Source organism: Bufo bufo, chromosome 3, assembly GCF_905171765.1.
Source record: "Bufo bufo chromosome 3, aBufBuf1.1, whole genome shotgun sequence".
Classification (NCBI taxonomy): domain Eukaryota; kingdom Metazoa; phylum Chordata; class Amphibia; order Anura; family Bufonidae; genus Bufo; species Bufo bufo.
This window is the reverse complement of record NC_053391.1, coordinates 454,547,737-454,568,886: the sequence shown is the minus strand read 5'-3', so window position 1 is coordinate 454,568,886 and position 21,150 is coordinate 454,547,737. Positions and strand designations below refer to the sequence as shown.

The 21,150-nt window shown below is 44.7% G+C and overlaps 1 protein-coding gene across 1 annotated transcript in view; it reads left to right on the top strand.

Moving 5' to 3' along the window:
* OCA2 (OCA2 melanosomal transmembrane protein) overlaps nucleotides 1-21,150 on the top strand; it is a 483,235-nt gene that overhangs the window by 412,135 nt on the left and 49,950 nt on the right. The window contains exon 23 of the mRNA XM_040425133.1: nucleotides 6,468-6,561. Within this exon, the coding sequence (XP_040281067.1) occupies nucleotides 6,468-6,561 (94 nt within the window). The remainder of the gene's footprint in view (nucleotides 1-6,467; nucleotides 6,562-21,150) is intronic.

Below are 21,150 nucleotides of genomic sequence, written 5' to 3'. Positions count from 1 at the left end.
CAGAGAATCAGGCATCACGTCACCCACCACTGGAACAGGCCATTGTCAGATATTTAGGCCCAGACAGAGGAGAGAGGTCCCATAGCAGAGAATCAGGCTTCATGTCATAGCAGAGAATCATGCTTCATGTCACCCAACACTGGAACAGGCCACTGTCAGATATTTTTAGGCCCCGGCACACAGACAGAGGAGAGGTTCATTCAACTTTGGGTTGCCCCGCAATATAATGGTAAAATGAAAATAAAAAAAGGATTGAATGAGGAAGTGCCCTGGAGTACAATAATATATGGTTAAGGAGAGGTAGTTATAAATGTCTAATCTGCACAAGGGATGGACAGGTCCTGTGGGATCCATGCCTGGTTCATTTTTATGAACGTCAGCTTGTCCACATTGGCTGTAGACAGGCGGCTGCGTTTGTCTGTAATGACGCCCCCTGCCGTGCTGAATACACGTTCAGACAAAACGCTGGCCGCCGGGCAGGCCAGCACCTCCAAGGCATAAAAGGCTAGCTCTGGCCACGTGGGCAATTTGGAGACCCAGAAGTTGAATGGGGCCGAAACATCAGTCAGTACGTGGAGGGGTGTGCACACGTACTGTTCCACCATGTTAGTGAAATGTTGCCTCCTGCTAACACGTTCCGTATCAGGTGGTGGTGCAGTTAGCTGTGGCGTGGTGACAAAACTTTTCCACATCTCTGCCATGCTAACCCTGCCCTCAGAGGAGCTGGCCGTGACACAGCTGCGTTGGCGACCTCTTGCTCCTCCTCTGCCTTCGCCTTGTGCTTCCACTTGTTCCCCTGTGACATTTGGGAATGCTCTCAGTAGCGCGTCTACCAATGTGCGCTTGTACTCGCGCATCTTCCTATCACGCTCCAGTGCGTGGGCACATTTTCTTTTGTACCGGGGTTCCAGCAGGGTGGCAACCCAGTAGTCCGCACACGTTAAAATGTGGGCAACTCTGCTGTCGTTGTGCAGTCACTGCAGCATGTAGTCGCTCATGTGTGCCAGGCTGCCCAGAGGTAAGGACAAGCTGTCTTCTGTGGGAGGCGTATCGTCATCGTCCTGCATTTCCCCCCAGCCACGCACAAGTGATGGGCCCGAGCTGCGTTGGGTGCCACCCCGCTGTGAACATGCTTCATCCTCATCCTCCTCCACCTCCTCCTCATCCTCATCCTCCAGTAGTGGGCCCTGGCTGGCCACATTTGTACCTGGCCTCTGCTGTTGCAAAAAACCTCCCTCTGAGTCACTTCGAAGAGACTGGCCTGAAAGTGCTAAAAATGACCCCTCTTCATCCTCCTCCTCCTCCTGGGCCACCTCCTCTTCCATCATCGCCCTAAGTGTTTTCTCAAGGAGGCATAGAAGTGGTATTGTAACGCTGATAATGGCGTCATCGCCACTGGCCATGTTGGTGGAGTACTCGAAACAGCGCAACAGGGCACACAGGTCTCGCATGGAGGCCCAGTCATTGGTGGTGAAGTGGTGCTGTTCCGCAGTGCGACTGACCCATGCGTGCTGCAGCTGAAAATCCACTATGACCTGCTGCTGCTCGCACAGTCTGTCCAGCATGTGCAAGGTGGAGTTCCACCTGGTGGGCACGTCGCATATGAGGCGGTGAGCGGGAAGGCTGAAGTTACGCTGTAGCGCAGACAGGCGAGCAGCGGCAGGATGTGAACGCCGGAAGCGCGCACAGACGGCCCGCACTTTATGCAGCAGCTCTGACATGTCGGGGTAGTTGTGAATGAACTTCTGCACCACCAAATTCAGCACATGCGCCAGGCAAGGGATGTGCGTCAAACCGGCTAGTCCCAGAGCTGCAACGAGATTTTGCCCATTATCGCACACCATCAGGCCGGGCTTGAGGCTCACCGGCAGCAACCACTCGTCGGTCTGTTGTTCTATACCCCCCCACAACTCCTGTGCGGTGTGGGGCCTGTCCACCAAACATATGAGTTTCAGAATGGCCTGCTGACGTTTACCCCGGGCTGTGCTAAAGTTGGTGGTGAAGGTGTGTGGCTGACTGGATGAGCAGATGGAAGAAGAGGAGGAGGAAGCCGAGTAGGAGGAGGAGGCAACAGGAGGCAAAGAATGTTGCCCTGCGATCCTTGGCGGCGGAAGGACGTGCGCCAAACAGCTCTCCGCCTGGGGCCCAGCCGTCACTACATTTACACAGTGTGCAGTTAGGGAGATATAGCGTCCCTGGCCATGCTTACTGGTCCACGTATCTGTGGTTAGGTGGACCTTGCCACAGATGGCGTTGCGCAGTGCACACTTGATTTTATCGGATACTTGGTTGTGCAGGGAAGGCACGGCTCTCTTGGAGAAGTAGTGGTGGCTGGGAACAACATACTGTGGGACAGCAAGCGACATGAGCTGTTTGAAGCTGTCTGTGTCCACCAGCCTGAATGACAGCATTTCATAGGCCAGTAGTTTAGAAATGCTGGCATTCAGGGCCAGGGATCTAGGGTGGCTAGGTGGGAATTTACGCTTTCTCTCAAATGTTTGTGAGATGGAGAGCTGAACGCTGCCGTGTGACATGGTTGAGATGCTTGGTGACGGAGGTGGTGGTTTTGGTGGTACAGCCTCTGTTTGCTGAGCGGCAGGTGCCAACGTTCCTCCAAAGGCGGAGGAAGAGGCCGAGGCGGCAGCAGCAGAAGAGGTAGCAGGGGGAGCCTGAGTGAGTTCCTTGTTTTTAAGGTGTTTACTCCACTGCAGTTCATGCTTTGCATGCAGGTGCCTGGTCATGCAGGTTGTGCTAAGGTTCAGAACGTTAATGCCTCGCTTCAGGCTCTGATGGCACAGCGTGCAAACCACTCGGGTCTTGTCAGCACATTGTTTGAAGAACTGCCACGCCAGGGAACTCCTTGAAGCTGCCTTTGGGGTGCTCGGTCCCAGATGGCGGTGGCCAGTAGCAGACGGACTCTCTTGGCGGCAGGTGTTCTGCTTTTGCCCACTGCTCCCTCTTTTGCTACGCTTTTGGCCTTGTCTCACTCCTCTTCCTCCGAACTCTGAAAGTCAGTGGCACGACCTTCATTCCATGTGGGGTCTAGGACCTCATCGTCCCCTGCATCGTCTTCCACCCAGTCTTCCTCCCTGACCTCCTGTTCAGCCTGCACACTGCAGAAAGACGCAGCAGTTGGCACCTGTGTTTCGTCATAATCGGAGATGTGCTGAGGTGGTATTCCCATGTCCTCATCATCAGGAAACATAAGTGGTTGTGCGTTAGTGCATTCTATGTCTTCCACCGCTGGGGAAGGGCTAGGTGGATGCCCTTGGGAAACCCTGCCAGCAGAGTCTTCAAACAGCATAAGAGACTGCTGCATAACTTGAGGCTCAGACAGTTTCCCTGATATGCATGGGGGTGATGTGACAGACTGATGGGCTTGGTTTTCATGCGCCATCTGTGCGCTTTCTGCAGAAGACTGGGTGGGAGATAATGTGAACGTGCTGGATCCACTGTCAGCCACCCAATTGACTAATGCCTGTACCTGCTCAGGCCTTACCATCCTTAGAACGGCATTGGGCCCCACCAAATATCGGTGTAAATTCTGGCGGCTACTGGGACCTGAGGTAGTTGGTTCACTAGGACGTGTGGCTGTGGCAGAACGGCCACGTCCTCTCCCAGCACCAGAGGGTCCACTAACACCACCACGACCATGTCCGCGTCCGTTACTAGATGTTTTCCTCATTGTTACCGTTCACCACAATAAGAAAAAAATTTTTTGGCCCAATGTATTGAATTCAAATTCAGGCCTTTTTTTACAGGCACCGAACACTATCTGGCTATCTATTTAGGTACCGTATTACACTAATACAGGCACAGCAGTAACGACAGATTTAGCTGAATATAAATTGTAGGCCTAGTATTTAGGCCCTGGATGACAGGTATACGTTTACGGACAGAATTAGACTTGGTGATACACGGTAGCGTTGGAAGTTATTGAGAATGACCCTATCCGCACCTTCAATCTAATATACCCTTTTATGGATAGATTTAAACTTGGCCTGATACAGCAGAAAACAATTATTTAGGGAATTGCTAAGTTGGGAATTGTATTCAACCCAGAACAAAAACTGTGCTTCGGCAGACAGCAGACAGTATTACAATTGGCTAGCCACAGCTGAAACACCAGATTTGGGGTACTGCTATTTTGGCAATTTTATTTTACCCCTCAATAAAATAGCAAGCACAGCCAAGCCCCTGCTGTAGGATATAGCAAAAAAAAAAAAAACACACTATTGATGGTTAAAAATGGACTTGGTGGCAGCTTGTGCTGGCGCACCACAAGACACAAAATGGCCGCCGATCACACCAGAAAAAAGTGACTGAAAAACGCTCTGGGCAGCCTTAAAACAGTGAGCAATTGAATTGCAGAGGTTCTATGATACACAGCTGTATATCGATCACTTCAGTAAGTAAATCCCTGCCTAATCTGGCCCTAACAGCAGCAGCTGCATCCTATCCCTACACTGATCAGAGCAGAGTGACGTGCGGCGCTACGTGACTCCAGCTTAAATAGAGGCTGGGTCACATGCTGCACTGGCCAATCACAGCCATGCCAATAGTAGGCATAGCTGTGATGTCCTCTTGGGGCAAGTAGTATGACGCTTGTTGATTGGCTGCTTTGCAGCCTTTCAAAAAGCACCAAGAAAGCGCTGAACACCGAACCCGGACTTTTACGAAAATGTTCGGGTCATGCCCATCATGCCCAGACGGGTCATTCCATCATGCCCAGACAGCCTACAGCTATCAGGTCATGCTGAGAGTTGTAGTTTTGCAACAGCTGTAGGGCCTCAGGTTGGACATCCCTGTTGTAGGCTAACTGATAGTTTTAAACCTACTATATATAGGATTATTTTTGGTATACATTTTCTTTTAATTGATATAATAAAGGTTATGTTTTAGGATCTACAAGAGGGTCTCTAGTAGGATTGGTTTGGCTAACTGACCTTAGTGTTTGTGCGTTAGTATAAAGTAATATTTAAAAGTAGGTGCATCAGTCAACCCAATATTAACACTGCATGTATTTTTTTTATTTTTTTTTATTTGGTACTCTAAAAATCTTTTCAATATACCATTCGGAACACTGAACTGCACAATGTTCATGTACAGAGTGTGCCTTCAGGCTGCAGAAAGTCTAGGTCACTGGTAATTTGATGTACTGCAGTTACAAAAATAAACACATTCCATATATTAATCATTTTATCTGTGATGCCCTACATAAAAGCATCATCACAAGCCTCAAAAACTCTAGTATTTCATAACTTTGTAAAATTTAGTATTTGCTTAGTTGTTTAAAATTAAATGCTTAATTTTACAAATTTCTGCCATAGGACTAGGCATAAATTAAAGAGGACCTTTCACTACTCTGGAAACTAAAAACTAACTATATCAGTGGGCAGAGCGGCGCCCAGGGGTCCCCCTGCACTTACTAGTATGTCTGGGCGCCGCTCCGTTCGCCCGGTATAGGCTACGGTGTCTGCGCTCCCTCTGCTGTACTGGAGTGATTTCTTGTATGAGGCGTGTCCCTTGCTGCAGCGCTTGCCAATCGCAGCACACAGCTCATAGCCAGCCAGACATACTAGTAAGTGCAGGTGGACCCCTGGGCGCCGCTCTGCCCACTGATATAGTTAGTTTTTAGTTTGTAGAGTAGTGAAAGGTCCTCTTTAAAGTGAAAATAAATGTTCAGTTTTGGCCTTCAGGTGAGTTTAGACCACCCTAAACTCTGGTTGCTTGGAACTCCATACTGATCTTTCATTGCATTTATCAGCTAAAACACTGCGGCCAGATGTTGGTCAAAACTTTATATCAAACCATGGAAAGCCTATATCAAACCTTTGTGGGGAAGTTATGAAACATGCGAAAAGAAACAGTCTATTACAGCACAGTTTTAAATTCTTATTGCTCTTTTGAAATATGAAAATTGCACTGTTTGATTGGTTGCTCTTTTTAGACAGTTTTCATAACTGTCAGACTTGACTGAGTAGGCAAATATTGGGAATGAAGCATTTGTTCCCAGTAATTTTGTTTTCTGATAGTTGCTTGCTTGGTTGGCTTGTGTGAAGGGACCTTTAGAGGAGGTGAAAATTGCATTTACATGCAGCAATTACCTCCACTGTATGGGGACAAGCGATTCCCTACAAGATGTCCATCTGCAAAGAAAAAATTATTTTGATGCCACCATCTACAATACTTTAACCCATTGAATATTTGCTTGATCATTGAGTGAATGGTAGTACCTTTACACAGGGCAATTATCTGGAAATCCTGTTCCTAGGAATGCTCATTCCTGATTGTTGTCCCGTGCAAATGGACATTTAGTAATTATTCATAGCTTTAATTAAGAAAGCATATTTGTTATGTGAACACTGAATACCAATGTAAAAATGTACTCCTACCCTGGACTGGTTTTTAACGTAGAAATGTAATAGGTAAAGAACATATGTTGATAATATGTAATCTACTTGCAGGGAATGGAACATTGATTGGTGCATCTGCAAATGTTGTGTGTGCTGGTATTGCAGAACAGCATGGATATGGATTTTCCTTTATGGAATTTTTCAGGTTTGCTTCATTTTTATTTTTAAAATATGTAATGTTAAATATCAATAGGCAACTGTTTAAGTTTACTTAATGTTTAGATGTAAAGTCTGGTTTGAAGCTGTTTGGGAGCAGCACCTAGACAAGCAGACAAACAATGCAAGTTTGTGAGCGTTCGCATGTTTGATTTCAAGTGTGTGACTTAAGATTGAGTGTGTTTAGATTTAGAGACTTTAGGATGGGACTACACTAAGTCAGTTGATTTCATTGCACTGTTATTGTATTTTTTCTTTTTTCATGTGATGTAATCTCCATAAGTGCACATCTTGTCAAATGTATGCAGTTCTGGAACAGCCGTAAGAGGGTGCATATCTTTGTTCAAAATGTGAGCAAACTGCCCTTTTGTAATCACACATCTTGTATCTAAACAAGCAAATTTTGACACTGATAATTGTTGGCAATTTGGAAAATAGTTTGCTGCTCACTGAGCAGGTACTCTATGGGGTAAATGCCGGGGAGGGTGATAGTATGGAGGATCATGAAAGTGACAATGGATCAGAAAGTGAGAAAGCAGGGTAGAGAGAAGAGTGCAAGGGAGGCTAACCCTGATCTGACACACCTCAACAAGTTTGCAGGGTTGGCAGTTCAGAGGGATGTCAGTTCAGGGAGAGCACTGCTTCAGCAAGACACTTTTTTTCTTGACATGTTGAAAATTTAATTCATAGATTATTGGGAGGGGCTGGCAAGGATTTAGCGGTCATGGTCCACACTGGAACCAATGAAAAAGTTAGAGGAAGGTGGAGTGTCCTTAAAAATGGTTTTAGGGATTTAGGTCATGAGCTCAGGGCAAGGACCTCAAAGGTAGTATTTTCCAAGATACTATTTGCACCCCGAGCCACACCAAAAAGGTGGCGGGAGATTAATAAGTGGCTCAAGAACTGGTGTAGGAAGGAGGGGTTTGGGTTCCTGGAGAACTGGAAAAACTTCTCTGTAAGCTACAGGCTCTATCGTAGGGATGGGCTGCACCTCAATGGGGAAGTTGCAGCTGTTTTGGGGGAAGAACATGGTTAGAAGGTTGGAGGAGTGTTTAACCCCTTCACGCAACATCACGTACATGTACGTGGGGGAATGTGGTGCCTCACCGCATCCCCACGTGCATGTACGTGATCGGGTTTCACTGTCAGCGCAGGGAGCGAAGCGCTGAAGCTTCAGTGAAGCCGGCATGCTGGGGTTGCTAGGCAACCAGAGAAGCCGGCAGGAGCTGTATTGGAGCTCTGACCCGCCCGCGATCGCTGTGATTGGTCCATTACTGCAGAGGGACCAATCACAGCGCATCGGGGCAGGTAAGGGGGGGTTAGGGAGGGACTATGTGCTTCTCCTTCTCTGATCGCCCCAATTCCTGTCAGGGAAGCGATCAGAGAAGGAGAAAGTGTGAAAATATTCCCCGCCTATGACGAGTATACTCGTCATGGCGCACTGCTACTTAGCGCGCCATGATGAGTATACACGTCATGGCATAAACTGTCACCATGTCTGCAGACATGGTGACAGCGCTGAGATCCCGGCTGTCACACACAGCCGGGCACCTTAGGTCAATGCCGAGGGGGGTCCTGTGACCCCCCCATGTCGGCGATCGCTGCAAACCGCAGGTCAATTCAGACCTGCGGTTTGTAGCGCTTTCTGCGGTTACTGATCCCCGCGGTCCCTGACCGCGGGGATCAGAAACTTTAGTATGCCCAAAATAGATGTTTCACCCCCCCTGCACCCCTGAATGATGATATGTGGGCGGGTGGTGCAGGGGGGGGTGTCGCAGGCGGTGCAGAGGTGCGGTAAGGTGCGGGAGGCGGGCGGTGCGGCAGGCGGGATCGTTGGTGTCTAGTGGGGATACCAGGGTGCCAGCACATTGCTGGCACCCTGGTATAAACGGCTGACATCTGCGATGCGATGTCAGCCATTTAACCCTTTCCATACAGCGGTCCGTACGGACCGCTGTATGGAAAAGGTTAACAGCGCAGGGAGCTCCCTCCCTCTCCCATCGGGGGGCTGCTGTGCCTTTGCAGCCCCCCGATGGGAGAGGGAGAGAGCCCCCAGAGAGCCCCCCTCAGCCCTGTACTTACCCTTCCCCGTCTGCGCAGTTCTGACCAGTACTGAGCAGACGGGGAAGGTTCCCATGGCAACAGGACGCCTCTCAGGCGTCCTGCTGTCCATGGTGCTGAACAGATCTATGCTAAAAGTGTAAAATACAGTGCAGTACAATATATATTGTTCTGTACTGTATTATACAGACATCAGACCCACTAGATCTTCAAGAACCAAGTGGGTCTGGGTCAAAAAAAAAGTAAAAAAAAGTGAAAAAAGTAAAGTTTCAAAAAAACACTTATCACTGAATAAAAAAATAAATAAATACACTACACATATTAGGTATCGCCGCGTCCGTAACGACCTGATCTATAAAACGGTCATGTTACTTTCCCCGCACGGTGAACGCCATAAAAATAAAAAAATAAAAACTATGAGGAAATTGAAATTTTGCCCACCTTACTTCCCAAAAAAGGTAATAAAAGTGATCAAAAAAGTCGCATGTACGCCAAAAAAGTACCAATCAAACCGTCACCTCATCCCGCAAAAAATGAGCCCTTACATGAGACAATGGCCCAAAAAATAAAAAAACTATGGGTCTCAGACTATGGAGATACTAAAACATGATTTTTTTTTTTTTGTTTCAAAAATATTATTGTGTAAAACCCTGATAAATTATAAAAAGGTAGACATATTAGGTATTGCCATGTCCGTAAGAACCTGATCTATAAAAATACCACATGACCTAACCCCTCAGGTGAACACTGTAAAAATTTTTTAATAAAAACTGTGTCAAAAAAGCTATTTTTTTTGTTACCTTACATCACAAAAAGTGTAATAGCAAGCGATCAAAAAGTCATGTGCACCCCAAAATAGTACCAATCTAACCGTCATCTCATCCCGCAAAAATGATACCCAACCTGAGACAATCGCCAAAAAACTGAAAAAACTATGGCTCTCAGACTATGGAGACACTAAAACATGTTTTTTTTTTTGTGTCAAAAATGATATTATTGTGTAAAACCTAAATAAATAAAGTATACATATTAGGTATCGTCACGTCCGTAAGAACCTGCTCTATAAAAATAGCACATGATCTAACCTGTCAGATGAACGTTGTAAATAATAAAAAATAAAAACAGTGCCAAAACAGCTATTTTTTGGCAAATTTTCCATTTTAATTCATTTTTTCCCATAACAAAGCAAGGGTTAACAGCCAAACAAAACTCAATATTTATTGCCCTGATTCTTTAGTTTATAGAAATGCCCCATATGTGGTCGTAAACTGCTGTATGGCCACACGGCAGGGCGCAGAAGGAAAGGAGCGCCATATGGTTTTTGGAAGGCAGTTTTTGCTGGACTGTTTTTTTGACACCATGTCCCATTTGAAGCCCCCCCGATGCACCCCTAGAGTATAAACTCCAAAAAATGACCCCATTTTGGAAACTACACCCCTCAAGGTATTCAAAACTGATTTTACAAACTTTGTTAACCCTTTAAGTGTTCCACAAGAGTTAATGGCAAATGGAGATGAAATTTCTGAATTTCTATTTTTTGTTACTTTGCCTCACAAAAAAGTGTAATATAGAGCAACCAAAAATCATATGTACCCTAAAATAGCACCAACAAAACTGCCACCTTATCCCGTAGTTTCCAAAATGGGGCCACTTTTTTGGAGTTTCTAACCTAGGGGTGCATCAGGGGGCTTTAAATGGGACATGGTGTCTAAAAACAATCCAGCAAAATCTGCCTTCCAGAAACCATATGGTGTTCCTTTCCTTCTGCGCCCTGCCGTGTGGCCATTCAGCAGTTTACGACCACATATGGGGTGTTTCTGTAAACTACAGAATCAGGGCCATAAATAAAGAGTTTTGTTTGGCTGTTAACCCTTGCTTTGTTACTGGAAAAAAAAAATTAAAATGGAAAATCTGCAGAAAAAGTGAAATTTTGAAATTTAATCTCTATTTTCCATTTATTCTTGTGGAACACCTAAAGGGTTAACAACGTTTGTAAAATCAGTTTTGAATACCTTGAGGGGTGTAGTTTCTTAGATGGGGTCACTTTTATGGAGTTTCTACTCTAGGGGTGCATCAAGGGGGCTTCAAATGGGACATGGTGTAAAAAAAACAGTCCAGCAAAATTAGCCCTCCAGAAACCAAACGGCGCACCTTTCACTCTACGCCCCGCTGTGTGGCCATACAGTAGTTTACGGCCACATATGGGGTGTTTCTGTGAACATCAGAGTCAGGGCAATAAAGATACAGTCTTGTTTGGCGGTTAACCCTTGCTTTGTTAGTGGAAAAAATGGGTTAAAATTGAAAATTAGGCAAAAAAATGAAATTCTCAAATTTCATCTCCATTTGCCAATAACTCTTGTGCAACACCTAAAGGGTTAATGACGTATGTAAAATCAGTTTTGAATACCTTGAGGGGTGTAGTTTCTTAGATGGGGTCACTTTTAGGGAGTTTCTACTCTAGGGGTGCATCAGGGGGCTTCAAATGGGACATGGTGTAAATAAACCAGTCCATTAAAATCAGCCTTCCAAAAACTAAACGGCGCACCTTTCACTCTACGCCCCGCTGTGTGGCCGTACAGTAGTTTACGGCCACATATTGGGTGTTTCTGTAAACGGCAGAGTCAGGGCAATAAAGATACAGTCTTGTTTGGCTGTTAACCCTTGCTTTGTTAGTGGAAAAAATGGGTTAAAATGAAAAATTAGACAAAAAAATGAAATTCTCAAATTTCCTCCCCATTTGCCAATAACTCTTGTGCAACACCTAAAGGGTTAACAATGTATGCAAAATCAGATTTGAATACCTTGAGGGGTGTAGTTTCTTAGATGGGGTCATTTTAGGGTGGTTTCTATTATGTAAGCCTCGCAAAGTGACTTCAGACCTGAACTGGTCCCTAAAAATTGAGTTTTTGTAAATTTCGGAAAAATTTCAAGATTTGCTTCTAAACTAAGCCTTATAACATCCCCAAAAAATAAAATATCATTCCCAAAACAATTCAAGCATGAAGTAGACATATGGGGAATGTAAAGTCATCACCATTTTTTGGGGTATTACTATGTATTACAGAAGTAGAGAAACTGAAACTTTGAAATTTGGAAATTTTTCCAAATTTTTGGTAAATTAGGTATTTTTTTGTGCAAAAAAAAAAATTTTTTTGACTTCATTTTACCAGTGTCATGAAGTACAATATGTGACGAAAAAACAATCTCAGAATGGCCTGGATAAGTCAAAGCGTTTTAAAGTTATTAGCACTTAAAGTGACACTGGTCAGATTTCCAAAAAATGGCCTGGTCCTTAAGGTGAAAATGAGCCCGGTCCTGAAGGGGTTAAACTAGGGACTCTGGAAGGATAATTACATTATAGGAGGGGAAGACAGTGAAGATAACTGGAGCAAGGTAATGAAATTGGGGGAGGAATGGAAAAAGGGACTAGAATAGTTTATAAGGAAAGGCATAGGGTTAAAAAATATACAAAAAACTCTTAATTGTATGCATACTAATGACAGAAGCTAGATCTAAAGCCCATGCTCCGATAAGATATAAGTCAGGAAACTGAACATGCAGGGTCCCTGTGTGTAGAAATACATGTAAGCAAAACAATAATAAAATACTGATAGTAGCTTGTTATAAGCCACCTAATATACCAGAGTCCACAGAAAATCTACTACTAAGGGAAATGGATGAGGCGAGAAATCATAATGAGGTTATTATGGGGGACGTCAACTTCCCAGATATAGACTGGGAAAGTGAAAGCTGTAGATCTCATAAAGGAAACCAATAGACCTGACAGACCAACAGATGTGCAGGTTGGGGGACACCTGGGCAATAGTGACCACAAAATAATAACCTTCCAATTGTCATTTAAAAGAGTGTTTCTTCAGGGAGGAGCAAAAACGCCAAACATCAAAAAAGCTGTATTTGACCAGCTAAGAGTGGCCATGTACTCAAAAATAAAAATGCAGCCACAAAAAAAAGTTGCTCGATATTTGTTGGATGGCTTGGGTGACCTGAACACCTAGAACATTATCATTAGGGTCACAAAAATTGGTAAATTTTTTTGGGGATGCCAGCTAACTCTTCTCTCACTGCTTAGGAGGGCTGCATAAAATTTTCATTTTTCTAATTGTCCTAACATTTATATTCAATAACCTTTCTATACTGTTTTCATGTAAACTCATTTGCATAAACCTAGGCATATGGGAATGACATGCAAATAGTGTTTTAGCTGAAAAACCAGGCAATTCTGCCAATTTGCATGTTTTTCCCATATGCCCAAGTTTATGTAAATTAGTTTACATGACAAAACAGTATAGAAAGGTTATTGAATATAGATGTTAGGACAATTAGAAAACTGAAAAATTGTATGCAGCCCTCCAAAGCAGTGAAAGAAGAGTTAGCTGACATCCAAATTTTTTAAAATAATTTTTGTCACCCTAATGATGATAATCTAGGTGCGCAGGTCCCCCCAAGCCATCCAACAAAAGTTAATCAACTTTGAAGCTCACTGGCTCTCAAGTCTATGTGGATAGAGAGCTGGTCTTGAATGTCCCATAGTGCACAAGGCTGCCATTGTAAGGTATGCTGTCTGTACAGGTCTCATGGATAGGTTGTTGGCTTGGACATACCAGTCTTTTGTCAAATAGCTTTAGTGTGATTGTTTGTTATATGTTATAGGTAATGAAATTGCATGCACAATACGTGGATATTACATTTGCAATTTTTGCAATCGCGAATTTTCGAATTTACTTATTTATGGTGAATATTCAGCTAAAAATTTGCAAAAGATATTGACTATGCCGCTCATCACTAGTTATTAGATTTCTAGAGATGGTTCTTGATCCAGGGAGGTGAATTCTGACTGCCTGATTGGAGTCGGGGAGGAATTTTTTCCTGCTAAATTAAGGAAAATTGGCTTCTACCTCAGTTTTTTTTGCCTTCCTCTAGATCAACTTGCAGGATAACAGGCTGAACTGGATGGGACAGATTACTTTTTTCAGCTGTACAAACTGTTACTATAAGTCTCAACACATAGACGACCAGTGCCTTACATTTACCGCGCTGCTGGACTTGACTTAAGCCCCTGCACCATACATGTATGGTGCTCTGGGCGAGTGCAGAAACGGACAGCTAAACTCCTGCTGTATATGCCGGCATGAACGGGGCTTGCAGTGCATCCATTGGGTCCCCACGCTGCGGTAACGGGGACTCAATGGCTGTAAATGCAGCTTATTGCCTTCCATAGGCATCAGGGCTTGCCTTCTATGGAAGCCTATTAGATCCAGCCCCCTAGATGTCATAGGCAGGCTGTCAGTGTATTAAACTGGTAATACACTGACAGTCAATGCATTACAATACACATGTATTGTAATGCATTGTAGAAAGGATCAGACCCCCAAAAGTTGACAAAAAAAAGTGTTTTGCATAATAAAAAATTATGCGTAAAAAAAACTATTTTCAAAAATGTGGCTTGGATGCAGACCCAAACAACTGTCATGTAAATGAGGTCTAAAATTCTAAGAAATAGGAAAAAAGAAAAATAGACATATTAGGGATCACCACATCCGCATTAAATGACTATCAAAATATCACATAATCCACACTGTGAACGCCCATTTTTTGGTCAGCTTGTATCACAAAATGTGTAATTCCAAGTGATCAAAAAGTTGAATGTATCCCAAAATGGTACTAATCAAACTATAATCACATCCCGCAAAATGAGACCCTACTTAAGATAATCACATTAAAAAAAAAATGGCTTTCAGAAAGTGGTAACAGATAAAAATCATGATTGCTTTTCAAAAATGCTTTTACTGTGTAAAAACAAAAATAAAAAATAGACATATTCGGTATCGCTGCATCTATAACAACCTGCTCTATAAATAATATCACATGATCTACTTCAAGTCAATTCTGTAAAATAAATAAAAACAGTGCCAGAACAGTCATTTTATTGTCACCTCACCTTGCAAAATACGTAATATCGAGTGATCAAAAAGACCATTCAATATCTACATGGTGACCATTAGAGATGAGCAGACCCCTGGATGTTCGGGTATGCCGGGTTCGGCCGAACTTCGGGTCAAAGTTCGGGTTCGGAACCCGAACCCAAACCCCATTGAAGTCAAAGGGACCCGAACTTTGGTGCACTAATATGGCAGTAAAATAGTCATAGTAAGGGCTGGAGGGCTGCAAAAGGAAGCAAAATGGGGGTAAGAGCAGGACAATTGCTCTGCAAACAAATGTGGATGGGGAAATGACTTAAAATAACATAGAATATAAAAAAAATAAAAAAAAAATAATCTTGAACTAGGAGGCGGAGGTCAAAGTGGAGTAGGAGGTTAAGGAGGAGGTAGAAGTGGTGGTGTAGGTGGAAGCGGCGGTGGAGGAGGAGATAGCCAAGCCTGTTTTTTTTTATTTTTATATAAATTTGGGAAGGCCTCAAAACATTGGGAAATGGAAAAGAGAATGCAAAGAGAAAGTGTGCTGGAGTATTACAATAGCTGGGTGCGGCTGGTATACTATTCAGCACAAGGTACTGTGGGGTTTCGCTCTGGTAGATAGGGTAAGCGGGCGCAGTACAGCGGCAAAATCCAAGTTATTAACTCAAAACGTCAGTGTTTATTCACACTTGAGGCAATTGCACAAAATAGCACGTAACTTTGGAGTCTTGGTGTTAATTCACACACAATGGAAATTTCATATTGCATATCAGGCTTTAGGGGGCCTATTTCCCCAGCATGCGGCTCTCAGCCCTCCAGCATGGCACAAAGCCTCAGATCCCAAAAACAGAGACATCTCTGCTGAGCCCAGCTGGCTATTTAAGGACAGCCATGTGCTGCCAAAACCCAGATCAGCACTTAAACTCTGGTATTTGACCTCACCTGGCTGGAAACCAGCCCAGCCGCAGATGCTGGGAGGAAAATACCTGCCTTGCCAGACACAACCCCTCACTGTGTCACAGTACGGACAAGTCCTGTGGGATCCATGCCTGGTTTATTTCAATGAACGTGAGCTTGTCCACATTGGCTGTGGACAGGCAACTGTGCTTGTCTGTGATCACCCCCCCCCCCCCCCACCGTGCTAAACACACGTTCGGATACGCCAGCACCTCCAATGCGTAAAGGGCAAGCTCAAGCCATGTGTCCAATTTGGAGACCCAGAAATTGAATGGGGCAGACCCATCAGTCAGTACGTGTAGGCGTGTAAATATGTACTGTTCCATCATGTTGCTGAAATGCTGCCTTCTGCTAAGACGTTCCATATTAGCTGGTGGTGCTGGTTGTTGTGGCGTGCTGACAAAGCTTTTCCACATTTTGGCCATGCTAACCCTCCCTTCTTAGGTGCTAGCGGTGACATAGCTGCATTGGTTACTTTTTCCTCCTCATCTGCCATCGCCTTGTGCTTCCACTGAACCCCTGGAGTCGGGTGGGAATGCCATCAGCAGCGTGTCTACCAGCGTGCGCTTGTACTCGTGCATCTTCCGATTATGTTCCAGTGATGGAATTAAGGATGTCACGTTGTCCTTGTAGCGGGGATCCAGTAGTGTGGCCACCCAGTAACCAGCACTGGTTAGAATGTGGGCAACTCGATAGTTGTTGCGCAGGTACTGCAGCATGTAGTCGCTCATGTCTGCCAGGCTGCCCAGAGGCAACGACAAGCTGTCTTTTGTGGGAGGTGTATCGTCTGTGTCCTCTGTATCCCCCCAGCCATGCTCCAGTGATGCCCATGAGCTGCTTTGGGTGCCACCCTGCTGTTAACATGGTTCCTCCTCCTCATCATCCTCCTCCTCCGCCGCCTCCTCCTCTGCAGACGGCCCGCGCTTTCTGCAGCAGCTCTGACATATCGGCGTAATTTTTCGGGAACCTCTGCACCACCAAATTCAGCACATGCACCAGGCAAGGGATGTGCGTCAAACCGGCTAGGCCCAGAGCTGCTACGAGATTTTGCCCATTACCACACACCACCAGGCCGGGCTTGAGGCTCAGTGGCACCAACCACTCATCGATCTGTTGTTCCATGCCCGTCCACAGCTGCTGCGCGGGGTGAGGTTTTTCCCCCAGGCAGATAAGTTTCAAAACAGCCTGCTGTAGTTTCCCCGTGGCTGTGCTGAAGTTGGTGGTGCTGACTGGATGAGGAGGAGGAAGTGGGGTAGGAGGAGGAGGCAGCAGGAGGCAACAAGAAATGTCCTGCAATCCTTGGTGGCGGAAGGACATGCGCCAAACTGCTATACATCTTGGGCCCAGCCGCCACTGCATTTACCCAATGTGCAGTTAGGGAGATATAAAGTCCCTGTCTATGGTTACTGGTCCACGTATCGGTGGTTATGTGGACCTTCCCACAGATGGCGTTAAGCAGTACACACCTGATTTTGTCTGCCACTTGGTTGTACAGGGCAGGGATGGCTCTCTTGAAAAAGTAGTGGAGGCTGGGAACCACGTACTGTGGGACAGCCAACGCCATAAGGTTTTTAAAAGTCTTCGTCCCCACCAGACGGAATGACAGCATTTCAAAGGCCAGGAATTTTGAATGGTGCCACTCAGGGCCAGGGATCTCGGATGGGTACTTCCTCTTTCTCTCCAGTGTTTGGGGGATGGACAGCTGAACACTTCCATGGGACAGTGTAGAGATTCTTGGTGACTGTGGTGGTGTTGCTGCCACATCCTGTTTGTGGTGTGGCAGGTGCCACTGTCACTCGAGAGGGGGAGGAAGAGGCAGATACTGCAGCAGAAGAGGGAGCAGGAGGAGCCTGATATCTTTTTTGTGTTTTTTGAGGTGTGTACTCCACTGCAGCTTGTGCTTTGCATTTAGATGCCTGGTCATGCAGGTGGTGCTCAGGTTTAGAACATTTATGCCTCGCTTCAAGCTCCGATTGCACAGCGTGCAAACCACTCGCGTCTTGTCAGCACATTGTCTGAAGAACTGCCATGCCAGGGAACTTCTTGGAGCTGACTTTAGTGTGCTCAGTTCCTGGGTGCGGTGGACAGTAGCAGTCGTACTGGCTAGGGGATGGCCACTATGCTTTCGCACCCTGCTCCCTCTTTTGCTGTGCGGCTGGCACTGTGTGATCACCCCCTCTTTCCCTGAACTGCACACGTCATTCGCATGACCTTAATTTCATGTGGGGTCGAGGACCTCTGCATCCTCCACATCATCTTCCACCCACTCTTCACCCCTGCCCTCCTTGCCAGTCTGCACACTGCAGAAAGCTTCAACAGTTGGCACCTGTTTTTCATCATCATCAGAGACGTCGGTGCACTCAATCTCTTCCACTTCTGGGGCAGGGCTAGGTGGATGGCCCACGGAATCCCTGCCATCAGAGTCATCAAAAAGCACAAGAGACTTCTGCAAGACTTGGGGCTCAGACTGCTTGGCTGATTTGCAAGAGAGTGAGGTGAAAGACAAATGCTCATGGGCTGCTGGTGCCAACTCTGTAATTCCAGCAGTGGAACAGTTGGGAGACTATGTTAAGGAACTGGAGGCACTATCAGCCTCCCAATATACTACCGCCTCTACTTGTTTTTGCCTCACCATTCAGCCACCGGTATTCGGGCCTACAAAATAACGCTTAACGTTCTGTCGCTTACGTGCACCAGAGTAAGGTGTTTCATTTGGGCGTGTAGCTGGCACAGATCAACCACGTCCTCTCCTTGCAACAGGAGCTCCGCCAACACCAGCAGCACCACAACCAGGGCCATGTCCCTTATTTGATGCTCTGCTCATTCTTTAAGGTCACCCACCGAACTAACAGATGGATTAACTATATTAATTTCCCTGTCACGGATGCAGTGCAGGTGTACCTCACACAAAAAATGGGTCTATGTCACCTACCGAACTAACAGATGGATTAACTATTATATTTTTGTGTCAGGGGTATAAAGATGGTGCATTGCACCCACAAAAAAATCACTATAGGTCACCCACAGAATTAAAAGCCAGATTAATTATTATTTTTCTGTGTCAGGGGTGGAAAGCTGGTGTGTAGCACCCACAAAAAAATCACTGTGGGTCAGCCACAGAATAAATAGCCATATGAAATTCCTAACACACTCACTTCAGCTGCCTGCTTCCTGTCCCTGCACTACTCAGAGCTGTTGGGCGGTGCTACACGTGATCCAGCTTGTATAGAGGCTGGGTGACATGATGCATCGGCCAATCACAGCCATGTCATTAGTAGGCATGGCTGTTATGGCTTCTAAGTGCCCACAGCTTAAAAGCTTGTTGATTGGCTGCCCTGCAGCCTTTCAATAAGCTTTTTTAAATGCCGGAACAGTGAACTCGATCCCGAACTTTTGCTGCAGTTCGGGTTCGCTCAACACTAGTGGCCATCCATCAAAATCTGCACTGCAAAAGCCATATGGCACTTTTTCTCTTCTGAGTCCTGCAGTGTGCCCCTACAGCAGTGTACGACCGTATATGGGGTGTTGCCGTGTTCAGGAGAAATTGACTAACAAATTATGGGGTGATTTTTCCCATGTTAGCCATTGTGAAAATTACAAATTTGAGGCTAAAGCAACAATTGGAAGAAATGAAATTGTTCATTTTCATAGCCAAGTGTTTTTAAATTCTGTAAAAGGCCTATGGATTCAAAGTTCTCAGTACACCCCTTACTATATTCATTGAGAGGTGTAGTTTCCAAAATGGGTTACTTTTTGGGGATTCCACTGTAGGGGTACATAAGGGTCTCTTCAAATACAACATGCCACCCAAAAACCATGTCAATAAAATCTACACTTGTTCCCTTTTGACCACTGCCACATGCCCAAAGAGCAGTTTACGACCTCATATGGCGTATTTTTGCAAAATGCAGAATAAGGGCTCATGCACACGCCTGTATGTCTTTTGCGGTCCGCCAAAAATACGGATGATGTCCGTGTGCATTCCGTATTTTGTGAAATGGAACAGCTGGCCCCTAATAGAACAGTCCTATGCTTGTCCGGAATACAGACAATAGGACATGTTTCATTCTTCTGCAGAACAGACATACGAACATATGGAAACGGAATGAAAATGCGGAGTAACTTCCATTTTTTTTGTGGACCTATTGCAATGAATGCTTCTGCATACAGTCCTCAAAAAAATGGAACGGACGCGGAAAGAAAATATCTTTGTGTACATTAGCCCTAAGAGTATTAATAGTGTTTATTTGGCTGTTATCTTTTGCTGTGTTGCAAGAAAGTGATTAACATAAAATATCTGCAAAAAAATTTATTTTAAATTTCACCTCCATTTTGCTTTAATTCTTGTAGAACATTTTCTCAAAAATCTTAAAAACTGCTTCTAAAATTCAAAAGTCCTAAAAAAAAATTTTGAATTATTTTTACCTAATGTCAAGATAACGTAGCCATACGGTATGGGGAATGTTTATTAACAACTATTTTAAGACATATAGTAATACCTCATAAAAGAGAAATTCTAATTTAGAAAATTGTGAATTGTTCAAAGTTTTCTGTAAATTTTTTTTTTTTTAATAAAGGGAAAAAAAAATTGGACCCAAATTAACTGCTAACGTGAAGTACAATGTGTCACCAGAAAACCGTCTCAGAATCCTTTAGATAAGTTAAACCATTCCAAAGTTATTGCCACATAAAGCAACAAGTGTCAAATCACATGTTGCCTTATGTATACTTGATGGTATAAACATAAAATAAAACTAATGTTTCAAAAAAAGCCTGGGCAGGTAGGTGAAAACAGATCTGGGGTAGAAGGGGTTAAAGGAAATCTCACACTAGCGACCTCCCTATCAAACTGTTTGCATAGACACACAGCTGTGGTTCGCCTGATTTACAACACTGTTTTTCTTTTGTTGTTCAGAGGCTCTGTTCTTGCTTTATACTTTTCCTAATATGCAAATTAGGCATTTGGGGCAATGAGTGTCACCATTGCCTTGTTGCACCTAAGCTCCACTCATTTCTTTGGCTAACCCGTCCCTCTCTACTTTAATTGCCTGGGGAAAGATGATCACACAAATGTGTGGAACCTGAGTGCAACAGATACAATGGCGACAACCTTATTGCACCAAAGACCTAATTTGCATATTAAGAAAAAGTATAACTCTTCCATAACTCTGAAATGGGGCCTCAGATCAACAAAACAAAAACAGTGTTTTAATCAGATGAGCCATAGCTATGCATTTATGCAATTTGATATGGAGGTAGCTGGCGACAGATTCCCTTTAAAACAATGCAATGCCAGTTAGAAGCTTTAGTTTTAAAGAAGCATGGTTGACTTTATGTGAACTATAGGATCACATAAGCATCTACCGTATCTAACCCCTCCTGACAGCTCTCAGACACCTCCCCCACCAAGCCCCATCCTCCTTGCTCCTCTGCATGTCTCCCAATGCATAGATAGGGCAGAAATGAGCAGGACTCTAAGAAAGCAGCGATATAGTAGGTGAGAGCATACAATAATTAGCTACAGAGTTCTAAATATCCATAATACACTGTCTATATTATGTGTGTGCTGAGTACAGACTCTCCAGCGTATTTCTATGAGATGCAGCTTCACATTGCTCTCCTCT